The 23,077-nt window shown below is 45.2% G+C and overlaps 2 protein-coding genes across 6 annotated transcripts; one reads left to right on the top strand and one right to left on the bottom strand.

Annotated features, from left to right (window-relative positions):
• Positions 1-279: 279 nt before the first annotated feature.
• LOC138199566 (protein shisa-2) lies at positions 280-7,652 on the bottom strand. The gene is made up of 2 exons (XM_069151744.1): positions 6,718-7,652; positions 280-2,358 (listed from the first exon to the last, which is right to left on the bottom strand). Exons 1-2 carry the CDS (start codon positions 7,019-7,021, stop codon positions 1,793-1,795), a joined length of 870 nt encoding a protein of 289 aa, XP_069007845.1. The 5' UTR covers positions 7,022-7,652; the 3' UTR covers positions 280-1,792.
• Positions 7,653-9,555: 1,903 nt separating this feature from the next.
• On the top strand, positions 9,556-15,603 carry spice1 (spindle and centriole associated protein 1). Of its 5 annotated transcripts, none has more exons than XR_011178353.1 (18): positions 9,556-9,641; positions 9,869-9,958; positions 10,476-10,523; positions 10,658-10,798; positions 10,916-11,018; positions 11,132-11,250; positions 11,341-11,414; positions 11,491-11,633; positions 11,782-11,907; positions 11,999-12,273; positions 12,674-12,805; positions 12,906-13,032; positions 13,125-13,238; positions 13,337-13,806; positions 14,204-14,426; positions 14,508-14,597; positions 15,291-15,354; positions 15,442-15,467. XR_011178353.1 is itself a non-coding variant. In XM_069151745.1 (18 exons), exons 2-18 carry the CDS (start codon positions 9,869-9,871, stop codon positions 15,496-15,498), a joined length of 2,388 nt encoding a protein of 795 aa, XP_069007846.1. In that variant the 5' UTR covers positions 9,556-9,641; the 3' UTR covers positions 15,499-15,603. The 5 variants fall into 5 exon arrangements, 4 of the variants coding, with proteins under 4 accessions (XP_069007846.1, XP_069007847.1, XP_069007848.1 ...); XM_069151745.1 differs by having other exon boundaries at positions 14,508-14,589; positions 15,442-15,603; XM_069151746.1 differs by having other exon boundaries at positions 14,508-14,589; positions 15,321-15,354; positions 15,442-15,603.
• Positions 15,604-23,077: the final 7,474 nt, after the last annotated feature.

Below are 23,077 nucleotides of genomic sequence, written 5' to 3' on the forward strand. Positions count from 1 at the left end.
TCCTGTCCTCTGTGGGAGGTAGACCCGTCTGTGAATGTGTGTAATGTTTCTAATAGCTTAAGTATGCGTGTCTTTGTGTGAGTTTTAAGGGGATTAAGAGAAGCTATTCACTACTTTTGTTTTTGTTTTTTTGTTAACCAAGCCTTGTCTTGTAGTGTGTGTTTGTGTTTAAGTATCTCTCACACCTTCATGGTTTTTAAAGCACAAAACATTGCGAGATGTGTTTTTGGGACAAGACGACACGATGGTGAAACACAAACTTGGCACGCTGCTTTCTCTTTTAAAATGTGTTTATTTTTTTTTTTTAATTCATATGAAAAATGTCTCTCGCATCAAATCTCTGCATCTCAGAAGCACCTAAAAGGAATCCATCCTTTTACAGATTCTCTTATTTCGTCTTAAACAAGCTGCCCACTGTATCTTACAGACATCGTGCTCCGAGTACAGATGAGGCGCACAAACATACCGGTTTCAGTACTGAGGGACATCTCAACCTGCATGCTCAGTGGAGCAGCACATTCCTCAGGTTGCATGTTCCCCGGTTACCGGTGACCCAGCTTCGCAACAGCACACAGAGGGGCAAAAAAAATTCAGCAACTTTCACTTCTTTTTCCCAGATTAACAACCAATAACCGCTACTTCCGTGCCTTTCTTAAGTGGAAAATAATGACTCAGCTGCCTGTGCTAGTGCACTCAACTATGGTAGTGTTAAATACACGCACACACACTTCTCACGAGAGAAGTGAAGAGGGCAGCTGGCAAGAGCTTTTGCTGTATAATTAACTCTGTAATCTTCAGAGAACTGCCTCTCTCTCCTGTCACACACTTCCAAGGAACATTAACTGCCAGCCTTGTGTGAATATTGTCATTTCTGGGGTCTGTGCGTGTGTTTCCGCTCAGGGCAGTTGGGGTTTTTGTGTGGGTGTTTTTTTGTGGTTTTTTTTTCTTTCTGGGTGGCAGGAAGGGGGGCTGTGTAGTCGGGCGGAGCGTCACAGTCCGTGCCCCGTGTTCACTTCATTAGAGTTTAAATGGCCTACAGGGAGATTGCGACTGCCTTTCACATCACACCACCTGCATTTCCCATTACACACAGTTCACTCACAGTTACTCATACAACCACATCCCTCCACACTTCACACTCTCTCCCGGACTCGCACACATACAGTACAAACATCTAGCTGCATGCTTTCTTTCCTCATTCTTTCAACACAAACAAAAATATACGATATTGTATAAACCACTCAGGAGCACAGATGTGCACATGGCATAAACACAGCACGTGGTCACATTTTTGTTGCTTGATTTCCATTTTTCATTCAGTATGCTGCTATAAATCATCCAGTCGTCACTCATTCCTGCACATATAAGCCAACAAATCTTACTCTCAATCCCATATACATCCATCCAAACACACACCTGCAGTCTTTATTTGAGCTGCAGGCTGCAGTGAACTGTGCATTATCACCCATCTGGGCTGCATAATCCTCCAAGATGCAGTTTTGTCTTTGCATCAAGACGGAGAAGTATTTATGCATCCATCTTTCCTCATCACAGGCTGAGCTTCGCTCATGCCGACTTGCCAAGAGATCATTTGAAACACTAAACAGACGCACACCACACAAAAGCAGGGCAGGCCATGCTTTATGAGTCCTTCATGTGAGTCTGACTGATTTTTTTTTTTTTCCCACTCTGGCAGTGTGCCCAAAGGTCTCTGCTGCAGCCCTCACAGGTTAAACTTCACAAGTTAGTCTTTGCAACAAAGTGGTAGAGTGGTCTGCACTGTGGCCGCTCATCACACTGTCACTGGAGGGTATTTCTGGTCACTGGTGACACTGGACCCACCGGTGGGAGGAGGGCAGGGGGACTGGAGGGGCCTATATCCTCCCTGGGTGGGGTCCAAGAAGGTCGGGGTAGGGGACACAGCGTGGGCATAGCCGATGTACTGCGGGTGCAGGAACTGTCCCTGGTGAGGCATGATCTGGGTGGCCTGCTGGCAGTTGAGCACGGAGAAGTTGGTGGGCATGTTGACGAAGACGCTGGCGTCGGGGGGCAGGCAGCAGGAGGCCTGAGCCCGCATGAGAGGAGGCGGGATGGGGCGCGGGGCAGCGGGTGGAGCCGAGGAGCTGGACGAGGTGGCTGTGCTGGACTGTCGGGAGGAGGAGCCCCTGGAGGTGTTGGCCATCATGGGGATGGTCTCCAAGAGACGCCCACCACCGGCCCCGCCTCCCGTCGCACCTGTGGAGGACAGTTCCTGCTTGGGCCGGAGGCAGCGGCAGCAGCACACAGCAACCACAGAGCCCACCAGGATGAAGGCCACAAACACGGAGCCCACGATCAGGAACGGCACATAGATGGGCACTACAGAAAGAGAAGAAGAAACATTAGCATTAAATAACGGTTAAAAGACCCGGTTTAGTTGAACATTAAACTTCAAAGAAAGGCTGCCGCACATGCTCACGTGTCTTGCCTCGCTGCTGATTGGGTAAGACGGTGAAACAAAGGACTGAGCTGGAGGAGTGTTTGGACAAGAGTAGAAGAATGGAAGGTACACCAGGATCAGGACCCCAGGGAGTCCCAGGCTCTCATTAGCAGTTATTAACTTTGTTTTGGTCAGTTTTAATCCTCTGCACCCTGCTGTGTCCCCAGCCTCCTCAACCCTACAGACCTGTGTGTGTGTGTGTGCGCACGTGTGTGTGTGTGTGTGTGTGTGTGTGTGTGTGTGTGTGTGTGTGTGTGTGTGCTTGCATGGGTGAAATTCTTAAGCCAGACTGGCAGTAGCAGATATTGGTGACCCTGCTTTTTCTCTGGCGATTTATGACTAAGCCTTTGAAAATAAGTTACTCAAATTGAACTGCAGTACTTGGCATGTGCTTAAAGAAAGGTATTAAAGTGGACTGATTTAATGTCGCTGAATAGAAGGTTAGTCAGCCCTTTAAATCAAAGGAGTGAGCAAGTTCCTTCTAACCGACCTTTTCTTTCTTTTTGTTTAAAACAGCAAATCATACTCCCAACATCGCACTGCACAGTTCCACCAATCACAGCATCGTGTGCCGGGTCAAATAGCAGAGTCGTTACCGCACAGGTTCAACTCTTGACATTTTTATAGCTACGTGAAGATCTCAGTTTCAGTCTGTAAATTTGTAAAGCGAGCTGAAGACGCTCCAACAATAACTTTGAAACACGATCAGCAATACCGTTCTCTTTCAGTTTTTCTAACGGTGCCTTTTTCGCCAAATAGCAAAAGCACAGGGTGAAAGTTTTTGGCTGAAACTGACTGGCATTCAAGATGAGGTCACCAATGAGGTGTTTTCCTGAATTCCCATGCTCACTCACACAAACACCTTACAAACACAATAACGACCATGTTACATTATAAGTGATTAGTTGTGTTTTATTGTTCCCACAGGGTGTAGTTATTTTCCACTTTGAATGTGCCCGTGTGTTATGAGGTGTAACTGTATGCCAGAGAGAGAGAGGTGGCAACTGGCTCCAGTTTCCTTTTGTCTCTGGGCTCTTTGAAATGCGTACTGAGAAACTTTTCAAAATGCTCATCAAAAGTAGCAGGGTATTAAAAGGCTTACTGCATGAAACCTGTTAAGAGCTGGAGGTCATTCCTTGGCAGAGGCAGTGAAGTCCTGGTAACCAAAGATACAGGCCGGCGGCAGAAGAGGCCCGAGCCACGGTGACATGAAACAAACCAGGACCTTGACCCATTTCCTCTCCACAAGAATTGGTGTCAACTTCAGACGCTAACGTACCTCACAGCTACACACCTCCCAGTAAACAGGTTTTTGTATGGCATGAGATCCCTTCACTGCCCTCTTCTACTGCACATATATGGCCTCGACCCCAATGTCTCTGCCGCCACTCCCTTTTTTTATGCATGGATGACGAGGATTAGTAATTGCAAAAACTTTCTTCTTGTGTTACTTCATCCCTTCCTTCACTGCAGAGTTACTTTCCAATTCGCTGTACAGTAAATCACTGATCAGGGGGGAAAAAAGGTTTAGCATGCACAGTGGTGGAAGAAGTACTTCACTACCAACACAACACTAAAAAATACTCTTACGGTTATATATTTGATTAATAGATCTTTCCTCATGCATCCCATTTGTAAGTAGTGTAGCGTTTCTGTCGTCGCTGCTCAAAGTGCAGCGACTTTGACTACAGTTATTCCTGTGGTTCCCATCCTGAGGTTCATTGTCCCGCCTCAGGGTCATAAAATAAATCTGGAAGGTCAAAGAGGTTGATTAATGAGGTATAAAAGGAGAAACAAGACAAAGCAGCTCTGTCAACCTGAGTTTAGGCGCGCTTGGAGCTAAATGCTGATGTCAGCGTGCTACTATCGCCACAGTGACAATAGGCATAAAGTAGTTGGCATGCTAACATTTGCTATCAGCACAAGACACGAAGTACAACTGAGAGTGGATGTCATTTAGTTTTGCAGGTATTTGGTCATAATGTTGACCTTATAATAATGCTACAGTAAAAGTTAAGAGATCACCAAAGTTAATTGATATTTAATGAAAGTCCATCAACAGGGCAACAAACAAAGAGTAAAATTGTGCTATTGTGCTCGACAAATCTTTACTTTTTGTCATGTTTGTAGAACATACTCTTTGGCCTGAAACAATTATTTAACTTAAACCATTGGCGAAGGGGGGGTATAACTCACAGACATCTGAAGTGTGACACAAGGCAGACATCAAGTTATAATGTCTTTAGTAATCTTGACCAGAAAGTTAGTGGAGTACAGACAGTTGAGTAAAGTACAATTACTTCAAAGTTCTAAGTATTTGAGTAAATGTACTAAGATACTTTCCACCACTGAGCATGCAGATTCTGAACCCTCACTCGTTTCATACCACAAGAAGGTCTTTACCTTTTCACCTCTTGCTTTCAGTGGATTTTAAATCACTTTTTGGGCACATGGCAGTTGTGCTTCCTATTGTTCCCTGTCACTCTTCCACACCTGTTGCTGCAGCTGAGCTGTGGCAGCCATGCTGCAGTGACAGCAGCCCCCCTCTCCTAAGCTCTTGTTTTGGGCAGAGTCTTTGTGGCTGGCTGGCTGGCTGGCTGGCTCAACTCCCTCTGCCTCCCAGGGCTATCCCACGGGCTTTCTCCTGTTCCTAGATACCATATGTTCCTTCATGTTGAGCACATTAATAATTTCCTGCCTGTTATTCCCAGACATTGCAGTGTGTATCTTTCCAAGATGATGAATAGGCTGCAAGCTGATGAAAAATGTATAAAATGCACAATCAGAACTGGGCTTTGAATGAAAAAACACTTCCACTTCTTAGGGAGAAAAAAAAAGCTGCTTTTCTTTTAAGTTATTTTGGCTGGACGCCACTGAATGAAATGTATATACCTCTTCCTGCAGTGATAAGGCATGATACTATTAGCAAATGACAGATAATAGCCAAGAGGACCAAAGACGGCATAATATCCTCCAGGGAAACATGAAATGAGCCTGTGTTGCATTTTTCTCTCATGTCCTCTATTTAGTATTTTTTGTTGGGAGGGCCATAATCTACTTGTTGACCTTTTGTTCAAGATATGATGCAGCTTCAAAGGACTTTCTGGTCGATTAATTTATGGGAACGTAAGCAATGATGAATGAGGGCCCAGAGTGCAGAAAGGAGTTTGTTTTGTCATCTAATCGACTGTATAAATTGGAAATTATGTGTTATTTATGTTGCCTCTGGTTGTGGTAATGATGCCTCTCTGAAATGCAGCTTCAATGTGTGTTAATTAGTTAGTCTGAAGCAGTCTGAGTGTGAATGCATTGCACAGACGACATACTGCAGGGGAGGGGGTTACAGGAGCAGTTTGACGATCGGAAAGGGACTCCACTAGCCTGGAAGGAAATGACACATAACGCGATTTGTGTTTTTTTTTAATGAACAGAGCTGTCAGCACCCTTGGTGAGCCACTGTCCAAGATCCGGTCAAGTCCAAACTTGATCCCCGTGGGGACAGCGTGATCTGAGCCCGGCCCCTCTTGCGCTGTTACAGAACAAACACAGCTATTTATAAAGTGCAGCAGCACGGCACAGTTTGCCATTTGTGAGTGCAGTTTACTGGTTTTTGGAGGAGTCTGCTGTCTCCTGTGCAGCTGTCGTTGCCAACCGCGACAGGCAGCAGATGAAGCCCTTTAACAGGGAGATACTGTGAGTCTGCTGGGTTTACGAGAGGAAACCAAAGCTTGTAATAGGTCATATTATTTGATATTTACGATATCAAATTCAAGACATGCTGTATATGCGCAATGTGCACTTTCAAGGCCAATGGGAATGTATGAAGTGTTTCTTAAATTAAACTAGAATCAGTATAAACAATGTGTAACTGAGATTATACATTCTGAAGTCAGCAAAGACACTGCACTCTCTCCACTGAAGCAACAGGTCAGCTCGTTTTACTGTTTACATTTCAGTCTTTCTCTGATTTAAATCCCATTTAAGAGGGAGGATTATAGGCTTTTATTGTGACAATCCCACACTTTTAAACAACCTCACAACACTGAGGCAACCAGAATCACTAAATCACTTTTAAGTCTTCTTTTTATACATGTTCTTTTTCTCTTCATTACCCTTTGTCCTCTGCAGAGCGTCTTGAACTTTTATTTAACTAGGTCTACTATGTACATGTTTTCTTTCATTATTAATAATTAATCAAAAATATGGGGCAGCAGTGGTAGCGAGAAATGGGTTCATACCTGCACCGGAGTCCTTGTTCTCTTTACTCTCTGTCCCGGGCTCCTGCGCCTGCCGGTCGTTATCGCAGCTCCCCTGATCCAGCCGTGCGTCCGTGCTGGAGCAGCAGTAGCGCAGCTCGCATTTCCCGCAGCAGATGATCGCGTCCTCGCCGTCGATCTTCTCCGGGCACTGGAACCCTTCTTTCCAGACACTCTGGGAATCGTGCCAGCCGTGGCAGTACTCCCCGCTGGCTTTCACGTCGATAATGACCAGCAGCAGAGTCACAATAGCGGTGACAGACATCGGAAAACCTCCTCCCCACATTCTCGGCCAGGTGGCCCGCGGCCGCACGCTGGCGCACTGGAAGAGACAGAGAGGCCTTCACTCCCCGCGTGGAACCTGGAAAGGGGATTGATACGCTGGCTCGGAGCGATAAAGGGAGTTCAGGGGATGAAGTGAGGAAGAAACTAACCACTTAGAGGCTGTCATTTGTTAGAGGAATCCCGTGCGTAATTCAGATCCAAAGTCTCCAAAAGTGACTGTAGTGCAAGTGATTATCCACAAAACAACCAGTAGATGCTACTGAAAGTAAAATTGTCACAGAAATTATATGGACCTCAGTTTAACTGATACTCCAGTTGTAAAACTTCAGAGGTCTGGTAAATCCAGAATGGAAAGACTAATGGATTTCCTTTGGCAGTGTTGCGAGGCTGTTCACGTCTCCTCCAAGCTCTTCAAATGACGTTCCTTAGGGATGCAGGGAAACCCATACTTGTAGCCTGATCCATGGACGCACAGCTGCTATCACTCCTGAGTCCTCTCCGCCGCCACCCCGTGCGTAAAGATAACGTTTTAAACTTTTGTGGCGTTGTCTGCATTGTTGAGTGTCAGAAGTCAGTCAGTCAAGTCTCTGTCAGTCTTAAACTAAAGCGCGCAGAGACTATCCCACTTTGTGTCAGAGTGAGAGGGGGCGTGAATAAAGTCAGACGCAAATACACACCTCACTGTAGTACAAGTGATAAACTGACTTACCAGAGTTAAGATACAATGAATATCATACAACTTCCTGTTCAAGCCTTTCAAACTTTCAACTTGCAGGTGAAGGAATTTTCATCTAGTCACTTCAAATCCTCTTCAGATATGACAGTCTGCAGATTGGCTTCAGAGACATTTTTGGTCGTTGTTAGGTAGGGACGTATTTGCTGTAATCAACTTTCATGTCGACCACAACCGAACGCTTTTATTTTGAAAGGGAAAAACACGTTGTCTTCGGGTGAATATTGTTTACTTTGACGCAGCTTGTCCCATTCCTTTACATCAGGGATTTGCTTGGAACAATTTCCCGAGAGTTCAGTTCCAGTTTACCCAGACGGAGTTTATGCTGAATAAAACTCCCTGTCAGTGTTTTTTCCCCGGTGAAGAGCAGCTGAGGCTTTTGGCAGTTTGGCACTTCTCCTGCAGGGACCTCTCCTCTGCACACACCGACAGGGATTTAAGTGGTGACACTTCCATCTAGTGGTTGTTTGCAATTCAGTAAACATCTGGCAACACCACTGGATAAGTTACAAAGGAATCCAAGGAGAAGGTTTTTTTTAAAAGCTTGTTTTATCTCAACTCAAGTTTACCGTACCTAGTTAACTCAAGCATTGTCCTGGTCCAGATCAGCTCCTCACCGTAGTGCTTCACCAACAGCACACGGGACAAAATGGATGTAAACGCTGCAATAAACATTCTTCAAGTCTTCTGTCACCAGCGGAAAGGCCTCGTTTCCTTTAGTCATCAGCAGAATCGGAGGAATTCCTATGAGGTACCAGCCGTGGAAAGAAATCAAAACAAAAGGATGGATGAAGACATAACAATAGATAAAAAAGACAAAGATTTACTGACACCCTCGGAGCAAACGGAGTTATTACGACAGCAAACTAGAATTAGCGCCTAGCAGTTGTATAGGTAGGTAGGTAGGTAGGTATATACTTTATTATGTATGCCTCCGGTAACCACTCAAGTTGCACACTACATTACGTGCATATCTGTCCAAACCCATATAATTACCTCACACTGACCTTGACCTTTGACCCCCAGACTGAATCAGTTTGTCCTCGAGTCTAAGTGAATGTTTGTGTCAAATTGAAAGCGATTCCCTGAAGGCACTCCGAAGATATTGCGATGGGACACAGATGTGAACTCAAAGTGACCTTGACCTTTGACCTCTGATCACTAAAATGTTAAAATGTTAAATTCTCGAGGCATGGGCGTCCGACATTGACATCCAAGGGAAGGACGTTAAAGAGACGGCTTTTTTTTTTCAACGTCAGACTTACTTACAAGGCAAATATACCTCACTCAGTTAAGTTTTACTTACTCAGGCCTAGTTAATTCAAGTTTACCTTATAACTCAAGTTTACTTTACTTTACTTAGGCTTCCTATATCGATCTTTGCCATCACTTTTGCCTTACAGTCTTTGGCCTCCACTGATGCCAACTGGGCATCAGCTTTTTTGTTGTTGTTGTTGTTGTTGTTTTTTCTTCACGTCTTCACGAAGCCTAAATTCCGTTCTGATTCTCGGGAATAGGCTGCAGCTCACGTGACATTATTTGATTTATTATTTTTTGAAAATCAAAATCATAATATTCTTTTACTGGCTGTTTACATTCCATAACCTTCGGGGGGGAAACCGTGCTTGAAACACGCTCTTATCGTCGGCGATGATGCTCAAAGTATAACATCGACGGTAATTCACCGAGGTGGTCCGTTTCCACATATTCTGCTGAAACAACTCAGCGAAACTTCATTTCCCATCATGCTTCACCGTGACGCGGTATCCGTGGCAACAGCACAGGAAGTGGCGGGCAACTGTTGAAAAATCGTCCCACAACAAACGGAACAGGAGGGTTTTGTTTTTTTTAAACGCCGCGTAACAACCGTGGCACCATATCGTAAAACGTAAGTGTTACTTCAACTTTTCTTTTTTTTTTTTTAATCATTTTGAACACCACTTGGTTTCCGCTCACGAAAAGTCGCTGCTGCTGCAGCTCAAACTTCAAATTGGGAAACGAGAGTCAACAGATAGCTTAGCTTGTTAGCCACATTTAGCGATTTGTCACGTGACGTTATCAAAACAAATATCGTGTCTGCGCGCGCTGTCTCGAGGCTAATCTTTTCATCTGCAGATGTCGTTTGTGAGACCGGGGCGTCCGCAGCAGCACAGCAAAGGAAAAGTTTGCCCAAAGAAGACGGCAGCTCCCAGGAGAGAGTGGGTGGTGAGTCTCACACACACACACACACACACACACACACACACACACACACACACACACACACCATGTCAAGAAATCACACTGTTCACTCGCACTTTTTCTGTTTACTGAAACACAACTGCTTGATGAAGTCGTTGTTAAACTCCACAATTAGTGTGTCTTGAACCGCTGGCAAGTAACCTGAAAGATGAAAGTTAATTATCATCATGTTTTGAGAGGATCTCTTGGGTGGAAAGTCATCAGTTGACAGCAATTCTTGCCCGGTTAAGGGTTTTTTACTTCTTTCCTACTTGGGATTACGCAACATTAAATTATTCACCCGATATCTCGTATATATTTCCAGTTCTTTTGACCTGTTGCTAATAATGCCTTATGAACATTGTTTTTTTTTTCTCCACATAATGCCGAGAACAAGTCTTTCTGATAGTTGAATTAACACATTATGACGCTTTGCTCTTGTTATCGTGGCTCACTGGTAGATGCAGGTGCGAAATACAATCTTGTTGTCTTTGGTTTTCAGAGCACCGTCAGTGACCTGTCTGTTCACAAGCTGTCTCCTGCAGAGCTGGTGAGGAGTTTGATCATGTTGCTTGCTGCACGACTGATACTCTTTTCAGCGTAACTGCTGTATCTGAGAAGCAGGTCGTGACGTCTGATCTCCGAGCTGCAGCCTGTCCTTGTCTGATTTTTCGTCCGCTCCAGAGTCACCGACACGAGATCCACAAATCCAGCAACAAGGCCGCAGCTCAGTGGGAGCTGAAAGAGAAAGCGCTGAAGCGCCGCTTCACGCATGCGGGGAGTCCCGCAATACTGGACAAGGCCAGCCTCAGCATCATCAGAGAGGTCTGTGTGACGGCTCGTCTGTACTTCTTTGTGTCTTCCGTGCTGACTTGACGCTGCTGGATTTTTAAGGTGATGAGTTAAGCACAGTTGTCTTTGCTTGGCGGTGTCCCGCTGCAGGTTTTCTCTGATCAGCTGCTGCTGCAGGATGTGCTGGCCCGCTCTGATAGAGCCCTGGCTGTGGTGAAGGACCTGTTTGGAGATGCTCCACGCAGGCAGACTGGTAGCAAACCGCTTCTTATCAATTCTAGTGCCATGTCATTCAAATGTCAAACCATTTAATGCTCTCCAAGTGGTTGCACAAGCAACGCCACATGTGTACGTGTATTTCCACAGGGCACCCGAGTGTGACCGTGGCTCCAAACTGTTACTCTGACTCGGACCTGCCGGTCCTCCAGAGGCCAGATCCTCCAACTCATCTGTCTCTCCTCAGCCAATCTATGATGGATCAAGAGGTGCGTGTTAGTGAGACTGTCGTTCTCAGCTGTCACACGTGCTTTTAATTGGCATTAACATGTTTGCATGTGTAAAATGGTTCATTTCAGGCCCTCAATGAACGAGAAGCTTCAGAGGAAGATGCCCACCTTTCTGACAGTTCAGAGTATCATGTGATCCGAAGGTACGAATCCTGTAAACGATACGACTGCGGTCAAAGAGGAGCTGCTGTCATTGCTAACAACGTTTTTCTTTTGCAGGGCCAATGTACAAAAAATGAAAGCACAGTCTCTGGGTAGAGTGACACAGCAGAAGAAAGTCCATAGCCCCAACCATCACCATAGAAACCGAGATAATACTCCTGTGACTCCCTGCACATCAGGAAGAGCACCAGACCAAGCAGGTAGGATGAGTAGATAAGTAAATTAAGCTGATCAGTTGCATTAGAAGGAGTTTGATTTGAGTTATCGTATGCAGTGATCACAACAATCCCCAATAAACGCAGTACTATATATCAGTCATGCATACAAACTGATCCAACCTTGTTTCAGCTCTCAATGCCACAGTGGCTGTTCAGCGTGTTCGTTCCAAACAGAGTCAGTCAGAGGAAGAAAAGGAGGAAACTTCGGTCCTGGTTTCTCAGGTCCTGAATCCTGAACTACCTCTCAGCAACTCAGGTAGTATCTCAAAGGGACAGATATTCTGCAACATGAAATTCTCAATGTGAAAATGACACCATATCTGAAAACAATGTTTTGTGTTTCACAGGAAGGATCAGCAGTCGCACCAGCAGAACCAAGAAGTGTGTTTCTCAGAGTTCAGAGCTGGATGGCTCCTCTGTTGGCTCTCTCGGTGGGGACCAGTCCAGTCTGGGCCTGCTGCAGTCCATGCTGGGTCGGGTGGAGGCCGACCTGGATTCTCTGAGTCCTGACGGAGCACCGGTACCAGCACAGAGTCCAAACCAGCACAGAACACAAGGCCTCACTGGATTCTCTGTCGCCTTGGTCTCCACACTCGGACGTTTAGTACACCTCATCAAACAGGTACTGTCGGAAATAAAATTTCAGGAAAATAATTGGCTTTTCTCATAAAAGCTACGGAAGCGAAGGTTTTTGCCTCCAAAAAAGTTGATATCGGGGTTTCTAGCTATTTGATGCTGAAGCTGTATGAAGATTTTTCTACCAGTCTTTGTGCGCGTTGTAGCTCGTTTTGACAAATCAGCAAATGGCATACCTTTATTAATACTGAACGTTTTTCAAAAGCACGTAATACAGTTTTATATTTCTGAATGATTTCCTCCTTCCAGGCAGCCATTAGCTCACATTGTTGTTTTTTTTATCTCCACTGGTTTTTACCTCATTTAGCTCATTGTTGCTCTGATGTCCGACACCATGCTCAGTCCGTTTCACGCGTTTAACTCCTTCTCTGCCTGCCTTGTGTTAGAGGACAGAGGAAGCTCACGGAGAGGCTGAGGAGAGGAGGAGACTGGAGGAGGCGCTGAAAGAGCAGTGGGGGCTCATTGATGCTCTCACTGCTGAAACCATGACTCTGAGGGAAGAGGCCGCTGCCCTGCGGGTGAGACAGAGCTGGCGTTATCATCCAGACTCCAACTGTACTGATAAATCTGGCGTCGCAGAGTTAGTTAGTGGTCTTTGTTTCCATCTCTGCCTCTCAGGCGGGGTTTCAGCAGCGGACAGCAGAGCTGGAGCAGAAGTTGGACTCGGTGGTGCTGGTGATGGGAGGACTCGGACTACTGGGGGAACGCATGAGCGTACCTCAAGACTCTGACGTCGGAGCTGCAGGTCCATAGAGTCTTTGTGTGTCTGTCTGTACATTGATATGTGATGAATGGTAAATAATCGTTTTACTTTTTGTTGAATTATTCGATGGGCAGGTTGTCAGTCTGCACCCGCCGCTGAGCGAGTTCCTGAGCAAACACAAGTTTGTGTTTCTCCTGCTGTGCTGCTCTCCCCGCCTCGACAGGGAGACAACTGCCTACAAATTCCTGGTAACCTTCTCAGTCAGTTATTATCTTGCATCAGTTCCTATGACGTGACCCTCCCTCAGATGTAATTTGATTTTCTGCACCCCCCTCCTCTTCCACAGTGACTCATCCTCTGCCAGTGCACCAGTCTCCTGTAGAGATCCTGCGGTCCTGGGAGGACCTCCAATCTAACAGCTCAGCCTCCAGTCTCAACAGACTTCCCTCCGCCTCCTCACTATCACTGTCCTCCGACCCTCTCCGCTCACAGCTCTGTCCGAAAGTTATGCTGGCTGACATCGCTCAGCTGAGCAGAGAGAACGAGCTGATCAGGGCTCAGCTCAGCCAGGCTCAGGGCCTCAGGTCAGGGGACGGTGGAGCGCTCAACAGTAGCAGCGAGCGGAGATGGTCGAGCCCCAGCAGCACAGGGAGAGTCACACCTGAGAGTACCGGAGAGAGGAGGATGTGTGGATCCAGCAGCACAGGGAGAGTCACACCTGAGAGTAGCGGAGAGAGGAGGATGTGTGGATCCAGCAGCACAGGGAGACGCAGCCAGCACAACCAAGCTTCTGGAGAAGAGCAAGCGACCCAACAGGTGACACTTGGGGTAGATTTATGGTCTCTGAGCCTGATGTCGGATACACACACACACACACACACACACACACACACACACACACACACACACACACACACACCTTTTATAGGGTGTGTCTATTTCTGTAATTACCTCTAACTTTCTAAAACCAATAATCTGACATTCACACCCACTTCACAGCATGATTGGCCACCTTTGTGGAGGCAAGAGAAAAGCAAAGCGTTGTACTTCTGATTCTAATAATTCAATCATTATGAACTTTTCAAGTTTGAAGTTTTGTCCGACTAAACGTAACACTATCAAGGTCTCTCCGGAAAGACGATCTTGAACTGTGTGCCGTTGTGTTTTTATTGTGATTCACATTCTCACAGGATCTGTCTGTTTTCTCGCTCAGGCGGCATCACCGAACACCTCCAGTGCAAACAGCGTGGAGCAGCGCCTCCTGGAGCTGAACAGGCAGCGAGCAGCAGCCAGGGTTCGACTGCTGGAGCTGATTGAGCAACAGAAGCAGAGCGTTTCACCCCGGGCCTCTCCCTCCGTCTCTCCCTCCGTCTCCCCCTCCGTCTCCCCCTCCGTCTCCCCCATCCCTCCCTCCGCCTTCAGCCCAAATGCAGCAGGTAGAGTGGGTAACACCAGTCCATCGCTGTCTGTCTGATCACACATGACGCCTACAAATCATTCCATCATGTCACTTTCAGCTGGAGAGGGAAGTTCAGAGGTGTCACTGGTGCTGCCTGAGCTGGAACTGCAGTCATATGGCGATGGTGGTGTTGAGAGACGGTGAGCAGGTCAGCTGGATGAGACAGATGTTCCATGTTGATGGTTTAAAAGAATAGTTTTTTGTTGTTGTTGTTGTTGTTTTTTTTTATGGACTCTAAAAACAACATCAGGCGATATTTACATATATTTTATATACACACACACATATACACATTATAATTACAAGGTTGGACTGAGACAAATTACTCCTGTTCTGACCCCATGTAGTCAGCTAATGAAAACACAGCGAGGGACTCAGTGACTTTTATTTGCCTTTAAGTCCTTGTAAACAAAAATTGCAGAAAGCAGCAATGACATGAATAAAAACTTAAAGTTAAAAAGCCTATTACTGAAACATACGGTTACCAATAATCCAAACAGGGGAAAACGATACTAAAATGCGATATATCTGTTGATTTTGTCTCGCAATTTTTAAATATATATATATATATATTATATTATATATTATAATTATGCTTAAATTATTGCGGTCCGTTCATTATAATAATTGTTACAGACCTACTAAGAGAAACCTGAAAGTGATGTAGAGATGGTTTCGCAAAGGGGAAAAAAAGTGAGAACTGAATATTATTTATACATTTCTCTGTAGTTCATATAGTTTTTGATGAGACCAAATGAATCCGTTTTCTTAGGAAGAACAGTTAACTACTAACGTTTTGTAAATGGTCCATGTACACATTTCTGTGACATTTCTTTGGTAGTTGTGCTGGTTCTGATGTACCCTCTCACAGCTTTGGAGGAGAAACCAGTGTTGGTGAAACGCAGGTACACATGTAAACTAGATTATATGGATGCAAGTCAGACTTGAACAGATCACGTGGACATAAACTAATCTTTCTTTATCTACGATAGGTGGAACAGCAGAGAGAGCGAGAGGGCTGGTTTGCCTTGTCTGCTCACGTGAGATGACAAGAGAAACAACTGAACAAACCAGAAGACATTTAATAAAACTTTGTGTTTTTTGTTTTATCTATGCAGTTTTTTAAATGGTCGAATTAAAATGTTTAGGATTTTAACCTTTTTATGAACTCCGGGTCTTTTGTACTCACTGTTTGAATCACACGCCGAAATATCTTCCATAGTGTTATAGATCTTCATATTTTTTTTCATGAATGTGGACGAACTTGTGGATTTGGATTTGCAGCGATGTGCACAACAAAACAATAAATATATCAGCACATTAACTGATGTATGAAACCATACATTATCAAAATAATACGTTTCACCACCAACAGGCCAAAGTGGGATCTGAACCATTAATGGCAACCTGGGTGAAGTAGAATCTTTTACCTGTTGAGTCACTGGAAGCTCTGAGTGAACTCCGTGAACCACTTCCTCCTGCCGCGGCTCGTCCTCAGGAGCTTTAGATAGTCCAGCTGTCTACGACACCGGACATGAGGACACGGGTTCGAGCCCCGCCACGGTAACACTCATGGTTCAGGAGGGCGGAGGAAATGGTTTACAGGAGTCCCTGTAAGAGTAAGCTACACGGTTCACAGAGTGCTCACTGTTCAGGTTTCAAACTTCCGAGTGCCGTAATGCTGATACCAAACTAAAAGTCAACAATAATACAAAATAATAATCCCATTAGTACATTTTAATGCTAATGCTTTTGTTTTTCATATTTCGGAGGACACAGTGGTGCATTTGTGAGAGGTAACTGGGTTCGATCGCCACTTGAGGCATACGTCAGTTCAGAAAAAGGTCATACTCCAAAAAGTGATTAAAAAAAGAAGTAATTTTTGTATATAATATATAGTATAGTCAGGGCGATGCGGCTAAGTTTGATGTTTCACCGTGACACAGGAAGTTGATGCTCCGAACCTCACGAAACTTTTGCACATGCGTCAGGCACCAACTTTCATGAGTTTTTGAAGATGTTAAAGCCGCCGAAAAAAGCCAAGATTTTTTTTTTTTTTTTTAAGAAGAATAAGGAACGAGATCGAGGGAAAAAAAATTAAAACTGCATGCGGGAATATGCGGGCCCTCGCATGCTGCACGTCGGGGAGCCGGCAGCCCCGACCCGCTGGATCCCCGGCGTGCAGCGTGCGAGGGCCCGCATATCACCGCTTGCAGTTTTAATTTCTCTTTGTTATTAAAGATGCAACTCTAATTCATTCATCTTTCTGCGTGTTGCACACACCTGTACAACACGTGCGTTTGTACGGATTGTGTGTGTGCGCGTGTGTGCGTGCAGGAGATAATGTTGCACCGCACGTCAAAGTCAGCAGATGGCATCCCAGAATCACTAAAGAAGTCACTCTTGTAGGTAAGCGTCTACTGCCCCCTCAAAACTCCCTCTGAAAATGACTTTTAATTTCTCTGAATATTTGTCAGTATCAAGTGATGTAAAGTAGCCTTCATCCTCTGCCGTTGCTCTGTTTGAATAGACGGTGAAGGGGGATGCAAAGACAAGAAGTTACTTCTGAAGATGAGGTAAAGGGATTTTTAAATACGCACCGCGCAATGCCAGATATGGATATATAAAGTTTGTAGTTTCCACTAAAAAAAACAACAACAACCAAATGTCATCCTTCAGCTATTGTACAGTCTTATGACATTTTAACTGAATTAGAGAACTGCATAAGGGACTTTGTGTTGGTATTAAACTGCAGTGGATCTTTTTCACTGCAGACAATTTGACTCGTCATCGTAGGAAGAACACAGATGTTTCTAATCACAGTAACGGTGGCTCTGTCCTGTTGGAGTGTCCCAGTAGGTCCCAGTGATTCACACCTGTGCTTTTCTAACTGTGACGTGCTGAAACGTCCTCAGGGAGGTGTGTGATGGCAGTAAATTAGTTTTGAGTCTGGTTCGTCACGCGAGACAATAACTGGGAAAACGGGCCGTTTCACAAAAGCAGAATTAAGAAATCCAAGGATTTCAGAGTAAAGCGAAGCTTGATCGAGTCCACGCATTAACACGTCACGGACACGTCAAATTCGGCTGCATAAGCACTTTTATTGTTCAATTTGTTTTAATCTTCCCTAATTAAAGACAGAGAGCATGTCATTTTCCTTTCAGTGTGTATAGCTGCACAGGATACATCTCAATGGGAATTTATGTCACACTTCTCTAATAAAACCGAACTGAAGCTTAATCCAGCCGGGGTACCTGCAAAGCCTGGCTTCATCTGGTTTAATTCCTTGTCCGGGTTTTGTGAAACAGCCCTCAGATGAAGACCAGAGAGTGCTCAAGGGTTTTGTGCGAAACATCAAAGATACAAGACACTCTGATACACCTTTTAGAAGTTACTACTAATTGCAGGAAAAGCACAGGTGTGAATAATTAATAAGTGTCATGGCTTGGTGGGACTCTTAATAGAAGTGAGCCATCGTGAATTACTGTCCAATAATAGCGCCTTTGTGCTTTTCCCTCCTTCCTTTCTGTTTTGTTGAATAATTGGCAACAATAACAATATTCTGGATAGCACAATGGGTTCATGGGGTATGTGTTGCCTCTTTTTTTTCAGTTGTTAATTTAGTTTTTTGGATATCTGGATATTCCTCCTAGTCAGTAAGACATTTTTTTCTTTTAAAAGTCACGTATTTTATCAGTGTTTCCTAGTTCTATGCAGTTTGACTGAATGCGTGCTGCTTCTCATTGACTAAATCTAAGTCTTATATAAGTGGTCTCAAGCTGACTCATTTACACTCCAGGTAGTGTTTGCTGTTGGTTTTAAGGTTTTGAGGGTGACACTGGAGGAGAAAGGACAGCACTTGAGTCAAGAGAGCAGTGTGGGTGATGGCAATGGCCATCAGGGAAATCAAAAGGAGTAAATATTGTAGATAATAACAGGATGGAGGCATAAAGGCGCCAGGGACAGCAGCCGTAAACGTAGGGTCAGAGGTCACAGTGGAGATGCTGGGGTAGGCGGGCAGGGCTCATTGTGCCAGGCCTGGATAACTGAAGGACGGGGTGAATGGGGATTAACCCCACCCCAGTGCCCCTCAATACCCCCTCCTCCACCACAGGGCCTGGGGAAGATTCCCATGTGACCACCACCTCAATGTGGGCCTCTGAACACACCTCCTTTACTCCTCACACACATACATTCACTCGTGCATTCTGCAAGTTATAGTGGAAGGAGAGAGCTCAGTTGATAATAATTAGAGGATTTTTTTTTTTTCAGTTGTAGGAAGAAAAAGAAATGTGCGCAATAATAAGGCTGGAACGTGCTAAACTCACAAATACCTACACAATGCCGGGGGTTGGGGGGTGGGAGGTTATCGGGGGGCATGAAGGGGGGTCGTGTTCTTTACTCATTGTAAACTGCCCCCACTTCACCTCCGTAAAGGAGGCTGAAGTCACTCAGAAAAACACACACTAGAGCTTGTGCACACACTCGGACTGTTGCCTTTGATAGCGTCCAAAGTGATAGGGATCTTGTCCGATGGTAGTCTAGACCTCGAGGCAGACCTGAACAGACATTTGTTTATTTCCCTCCAAAAAAAATTACCTTAATAGTTAATGCTTTTCTTGTTTTTAGCATTTGAACCATCATTTTCCGAGAGCTACAATATGACTGGTTTCATCAAATAAATGTTAAGATATTCTTTTTCTTTTCTTGACTTAAGTCAGGATACATCCTATTAAGAGGAACAGTGGAAATTATTTTAAGTTTTGAAAAGTTCAGAGAAATCGTTCCCTTTTAATTCATAAACACAACTTCCTCTAAATTGTTGCAGCGCAGTTATCATGCCAGTAGGGGGCAGTATTAATGTGCTGCTTCAACTCGATGTTGAATCTTGAGAAGTTCGTTATTTTTCCAACTTTCCTTCTTTTTTTTCATTTTTTTTTCATAAAGTTTCATAAACGTTTCCAGCAAAAAAAGGAACATTAACACAATGCCACAACCAAAATATTAAAACCCCGCTGCATCTAGCATTAACAAAACATAATTTTATAAGAAAAGTAAATGTAGTATAGTAGAACAGCATGAGTAAGTTATGATACACGTTATTTGACCAACTTTCTAAGTAGGTAAGATTCTGAAAAAGAAAAGTTTGTTGTAATGGTTAGACGCTATATTCTGAGTGAACTCATCAGTTTTCTCACCAAAGTACCTTCAAAATGTCTCAAGTCTTAACATCTGTACGGGGTGACATGTGCGATGCAAGGAAACCGTGTGTGTGTGTGTGTGTGTGTGTGTGTGTGTGTGTGTGTGTATGCATGTGAGTGGGTGCCCATGTGCGTAGGAGTGTACTCCACAGCTGTGCGAGGTTCTGATCTGAAGCAGGCTATTGCTTGCTGTGAAAATATTATCGCAAGTGTTTATTATTGCTTCAGTGTGAAACAGTGGGAGTGTTGTGTGTGCTGCACGGGTTGGTGGAGCACGGAGTGCTTGCGTGTGAGGAGGGATAGTGGTCGTGGTGGTAGGTGGGGGCGGGTGGGGGTGGAGGAGGGGGGTGGAGTGTTCTCCACCTTCTTCTCCCCTCTGTTTCCCACCGGCCAGCCCCCGGCCCGTGGCCCATTGCACCCTGGGTAATGGCGAGGCCTATTGGAGTTGATTAGTTCCGGCTGGATCCCAGATAGAGTTCTGACAGGCAGGAGGAACGAGCTCTCAGCGTGACCCCACACACACACACACGCACACACACACACACACACACACACGCGCACGCACGCACGCACGCACATACACACACACACACGCACACGCACACACGCCCACACGCACGCACACACACACGCACACACACCCCTGTCCCAGGCACAATGGGCAAGGCAGGGGAAGGGCTTTTTAAACAACTGCAGCTTTGCTCTACTCCACCCCCCCCCCCCCACACACACACACACACACCCCCCGGTCCAAAACTGGGCTATTATTATTACAAAAACCACATCACACTGCTGCATAAACACAAACACAACCTATACTGCCTCTAATAGCGCCTGAGCACGTGTGTGCGCGTTTTCCTAACATTTCCGCCCTTCTCTGTCCGTGCAATCTGTCCGGATTACACAAATCTTTCAATGGATGCTATAGATAAAGATGAATGTTACAGATGCAGATGTTGCCTTAAGAACTGGCTGCATACGCAGCCTCGGTGCATTGTATTTTCCTTGACAGACAATCACATCCACCGTGCTGGACACCTGTGGCATAAACTGAGGTCCATGAGACACATTCCTCAGCAGAGCAGCGTCATTCACACACTTTTCCCTCTGCAGCTTCTTCCTCTCTATCTTCTTTATTTCCCACTCTACCCCCCCCCCCCCAGTTCTTCTCTTTCTTCTTCTCTCCTTTTCTCTCTCTCTCTCTCTCTCTCTCTCCCTCTTTCTCCACACATAATTGATTAAGGGCCGTTTTCATAAATCAATTTGGGACGCACATCAGTCAGTCCTGAATGGAGGAACCCCCCTCTGTGCAGCTGTATTAATCTACCTCAGCATGCCCTGCCACTCTCACTTACACACACACACACACACACGCGCACACACACGCGCACACACACACACACACACACACACACACACACACACACACACACACACACACACACACTCTCACTCTCACATACACAAATCTGTATAGTTTGTTTTCTTTAGTTTAGGTTTTGGCCGTTGCAGGTCGCCAAACATGAAATATGCAAATGTTTTCAGCAGTTTTGCAGACATTACGACCTGGAACAGGCGATCCAACACACACATACACGTAGTTTCCGCTGAGTCTGAACAACGTTCGCTGTTATGAAGGAATTGGAAGAGAAATGTTGGTGTTCGCGGGGTTTGGAGAGTTTGATGGGTTACAAAGCATGACAAAATCAGAGGCAAGCAAAATAAGTGGATTTTTTTTATGGTACTGAAAGAAGTTCAATTCTTTCCATATGTCTGTGCTGTACATCTCTAAACAAACAAATATGTTGTTTGTTCACTTAGCAGTCTGTCTCTAGGACACATGCGTTTCACTGCTGCTTATAATTATCGTCATTTAATTGTCATTATTATCAAGTGACTTCATCTCCCCTTCTTTCGCTCACTGTGTCGTTTTCTCCCAGTCAAAGCTGTTGTTTTGGATGTTTTGATATGAATGTAACCATGACGCCGCCCTTTCTTATTAGAAACACCATGCCAAGTTGCAAGGGATTCTGGGAACATGAGCCTGCAACAGCTGCAAGTGATATGCCTGACTTTCCCCTCTCCCCTCAGTCTGAATTTTCTTACACTCTGCCCTTTTTTAAAAAAAAAAAAAAAAATGTTCCTTCACCTTAATGGTCTGTTCTTTTATATATATATATATATATATATATATATATATATATATATATATATATATATATATCTCCTTTGTACCCCTGGTGCTCCAGCTCCTATTTGTTTCTTGTTCTTTTACCTTTCTTCCATATTTCCACCCTCACCCTGGCATCCCTCTCTCCGTGCTCCAGGGTGTTGGCTTTAGTGGTAGTGAAAGCTGCTTTGCCTTTAAAAACAGTTTGTCTTAATGAGAAGCGGGGGGTGGACGCAGCAGAGAGAGGGTGGAGGGTCACAGCTGAAGCCAATTGCGTCCCTTTCCTGTCTGAGGCGCTGCAGGCCGGGGTCAAACTCAGGGTCACGCTGGCCCGTCGCTCTGGCTGGGTCCTGGTGCCGGTTCTGAATTGCCGCCAGCATGTGTGTACGTGTGTGTGCGTGTGTGAGCGTGTGTGCGTGTGCGCGTGTGTGTGTGTGTGTGTGTGCGTGTGTGTGTGCGTGTGTGTGTGTGTGTGTACAGGACAGCATGTGTGTTTTTGTGCGAGTTAAGAGAAGAGGGGCAGGAGGCACATCTGTTTCTGATCCCCCAGAAAGCCTTGCTCTCCGGACCTGGAGGTGCTGGCGTGCCTGTGGAGGACTGAGAGGGAGAGGGAGGAGAGGGAGGAGAGGGCGAGTGAGCGGTCACACGCACACCGTATGTGTCGGGTACGATGGGGTGCGATGTGGCGTGTTTTACTGCCACCTCCTCCTTCACTTTCCTCTCCTTCTGCGTCCTTCACGTTTTCATTTTTAGGATAAGGCGTTTCCTCCGAGTATCCTCAGGTATATGACTGAGCCATTTTAGATCTTAAATTCTGTGTCAAAAGTCTTCACAACGGAGTTCGACACATCGGCAGTACGATTATTCACTTATTTGTTGAGCGTTAGATGAGAAAATTGAAACCACTCGCATGTCTGTATGTTAAATATGAAGCTGCAGCCAGCAGATTGTCAATTGAGCTTAGAACAAAAGGTAAAAAAAACAGCCTGCTTTGTCTCGCTCGGGACTATTTCTTGGCCATGAAGAGGAACTTTGTTAAGTGTCCGCTAATTATCTGGCATCCTCAAGGGTATATATGGCTTAAACACCGTAAATATCACGTATTAATTAGTGCTCCTTAGAGGTGCTGGTCAGCAGACTGAGTTACTTTCAGACAGAGCCAGGCACTTCATCCTACCTTATAATCGGCTGAAGACCCATCGTTGGTGTGTGATGTAGTGGTTTGAAGCTGTACGTACTTTTGAATGCAACCAGTCA

This window comes from Embiotoca jacksoni, unplaced genomic scaffold (genome assembly GCF_022577435.1).
Source record: "Embiotoca jacksoni isolate LCO1_2020_lvr unplaced genomic scaffold, fEmbJac1.0.p SCAF_17, whole genome shotgun sequence".
Lineage (NCBI taxonomy): Eukaryota > Metazoa > Chordata > Actinopteri > Embiotocidae > Embiotoca > Embiotoca jacksoni.

What these genes read in the sequence shown, in the direction of transcription:
- LOC138199566 (XM_069151744.1), bottom strand. Translation starts at nt 7,021, where the DNA reads ATGTGGGGAGGAGGTTTTCCGATGTCTGTCACCGCTATTGTGACTCTG. An exon ending in GAACAAGGACTCCGGTGCAG is followed by an intron (nt 2,359 to 6,717) that starts GTATGAACCCAT and finishes CTCTTTCTGTAG; the next exon opens with TGCCCATCTATGTGCCGTTC.
- spice1 (XM_069151745.1), top strand. Translation starts at nt 9,869, where the DNA reads ATGTCGTTTGTGAGACCGGGGCGTCCGCAGCAGCACAGCAAAGGAAAA. An exon ending in AATCTATGATGGATCAAGAG is followed by an intron (nt 11,251 to 11,340) that starts GTGCGTGTTAGT and finishes GGTTCATTTCAG; the next exon opens with GCCCTCAATGAACGAGAAGC. An exon ending in GAGTATCATGTGATCCGAAG is followed by an intron (nt 11,415 to 11,490) that starts GTACGAATCCTG and finishes TTTCTTTTGCAG; the next exon opens with GGCCAATGTACAAAAAATGA.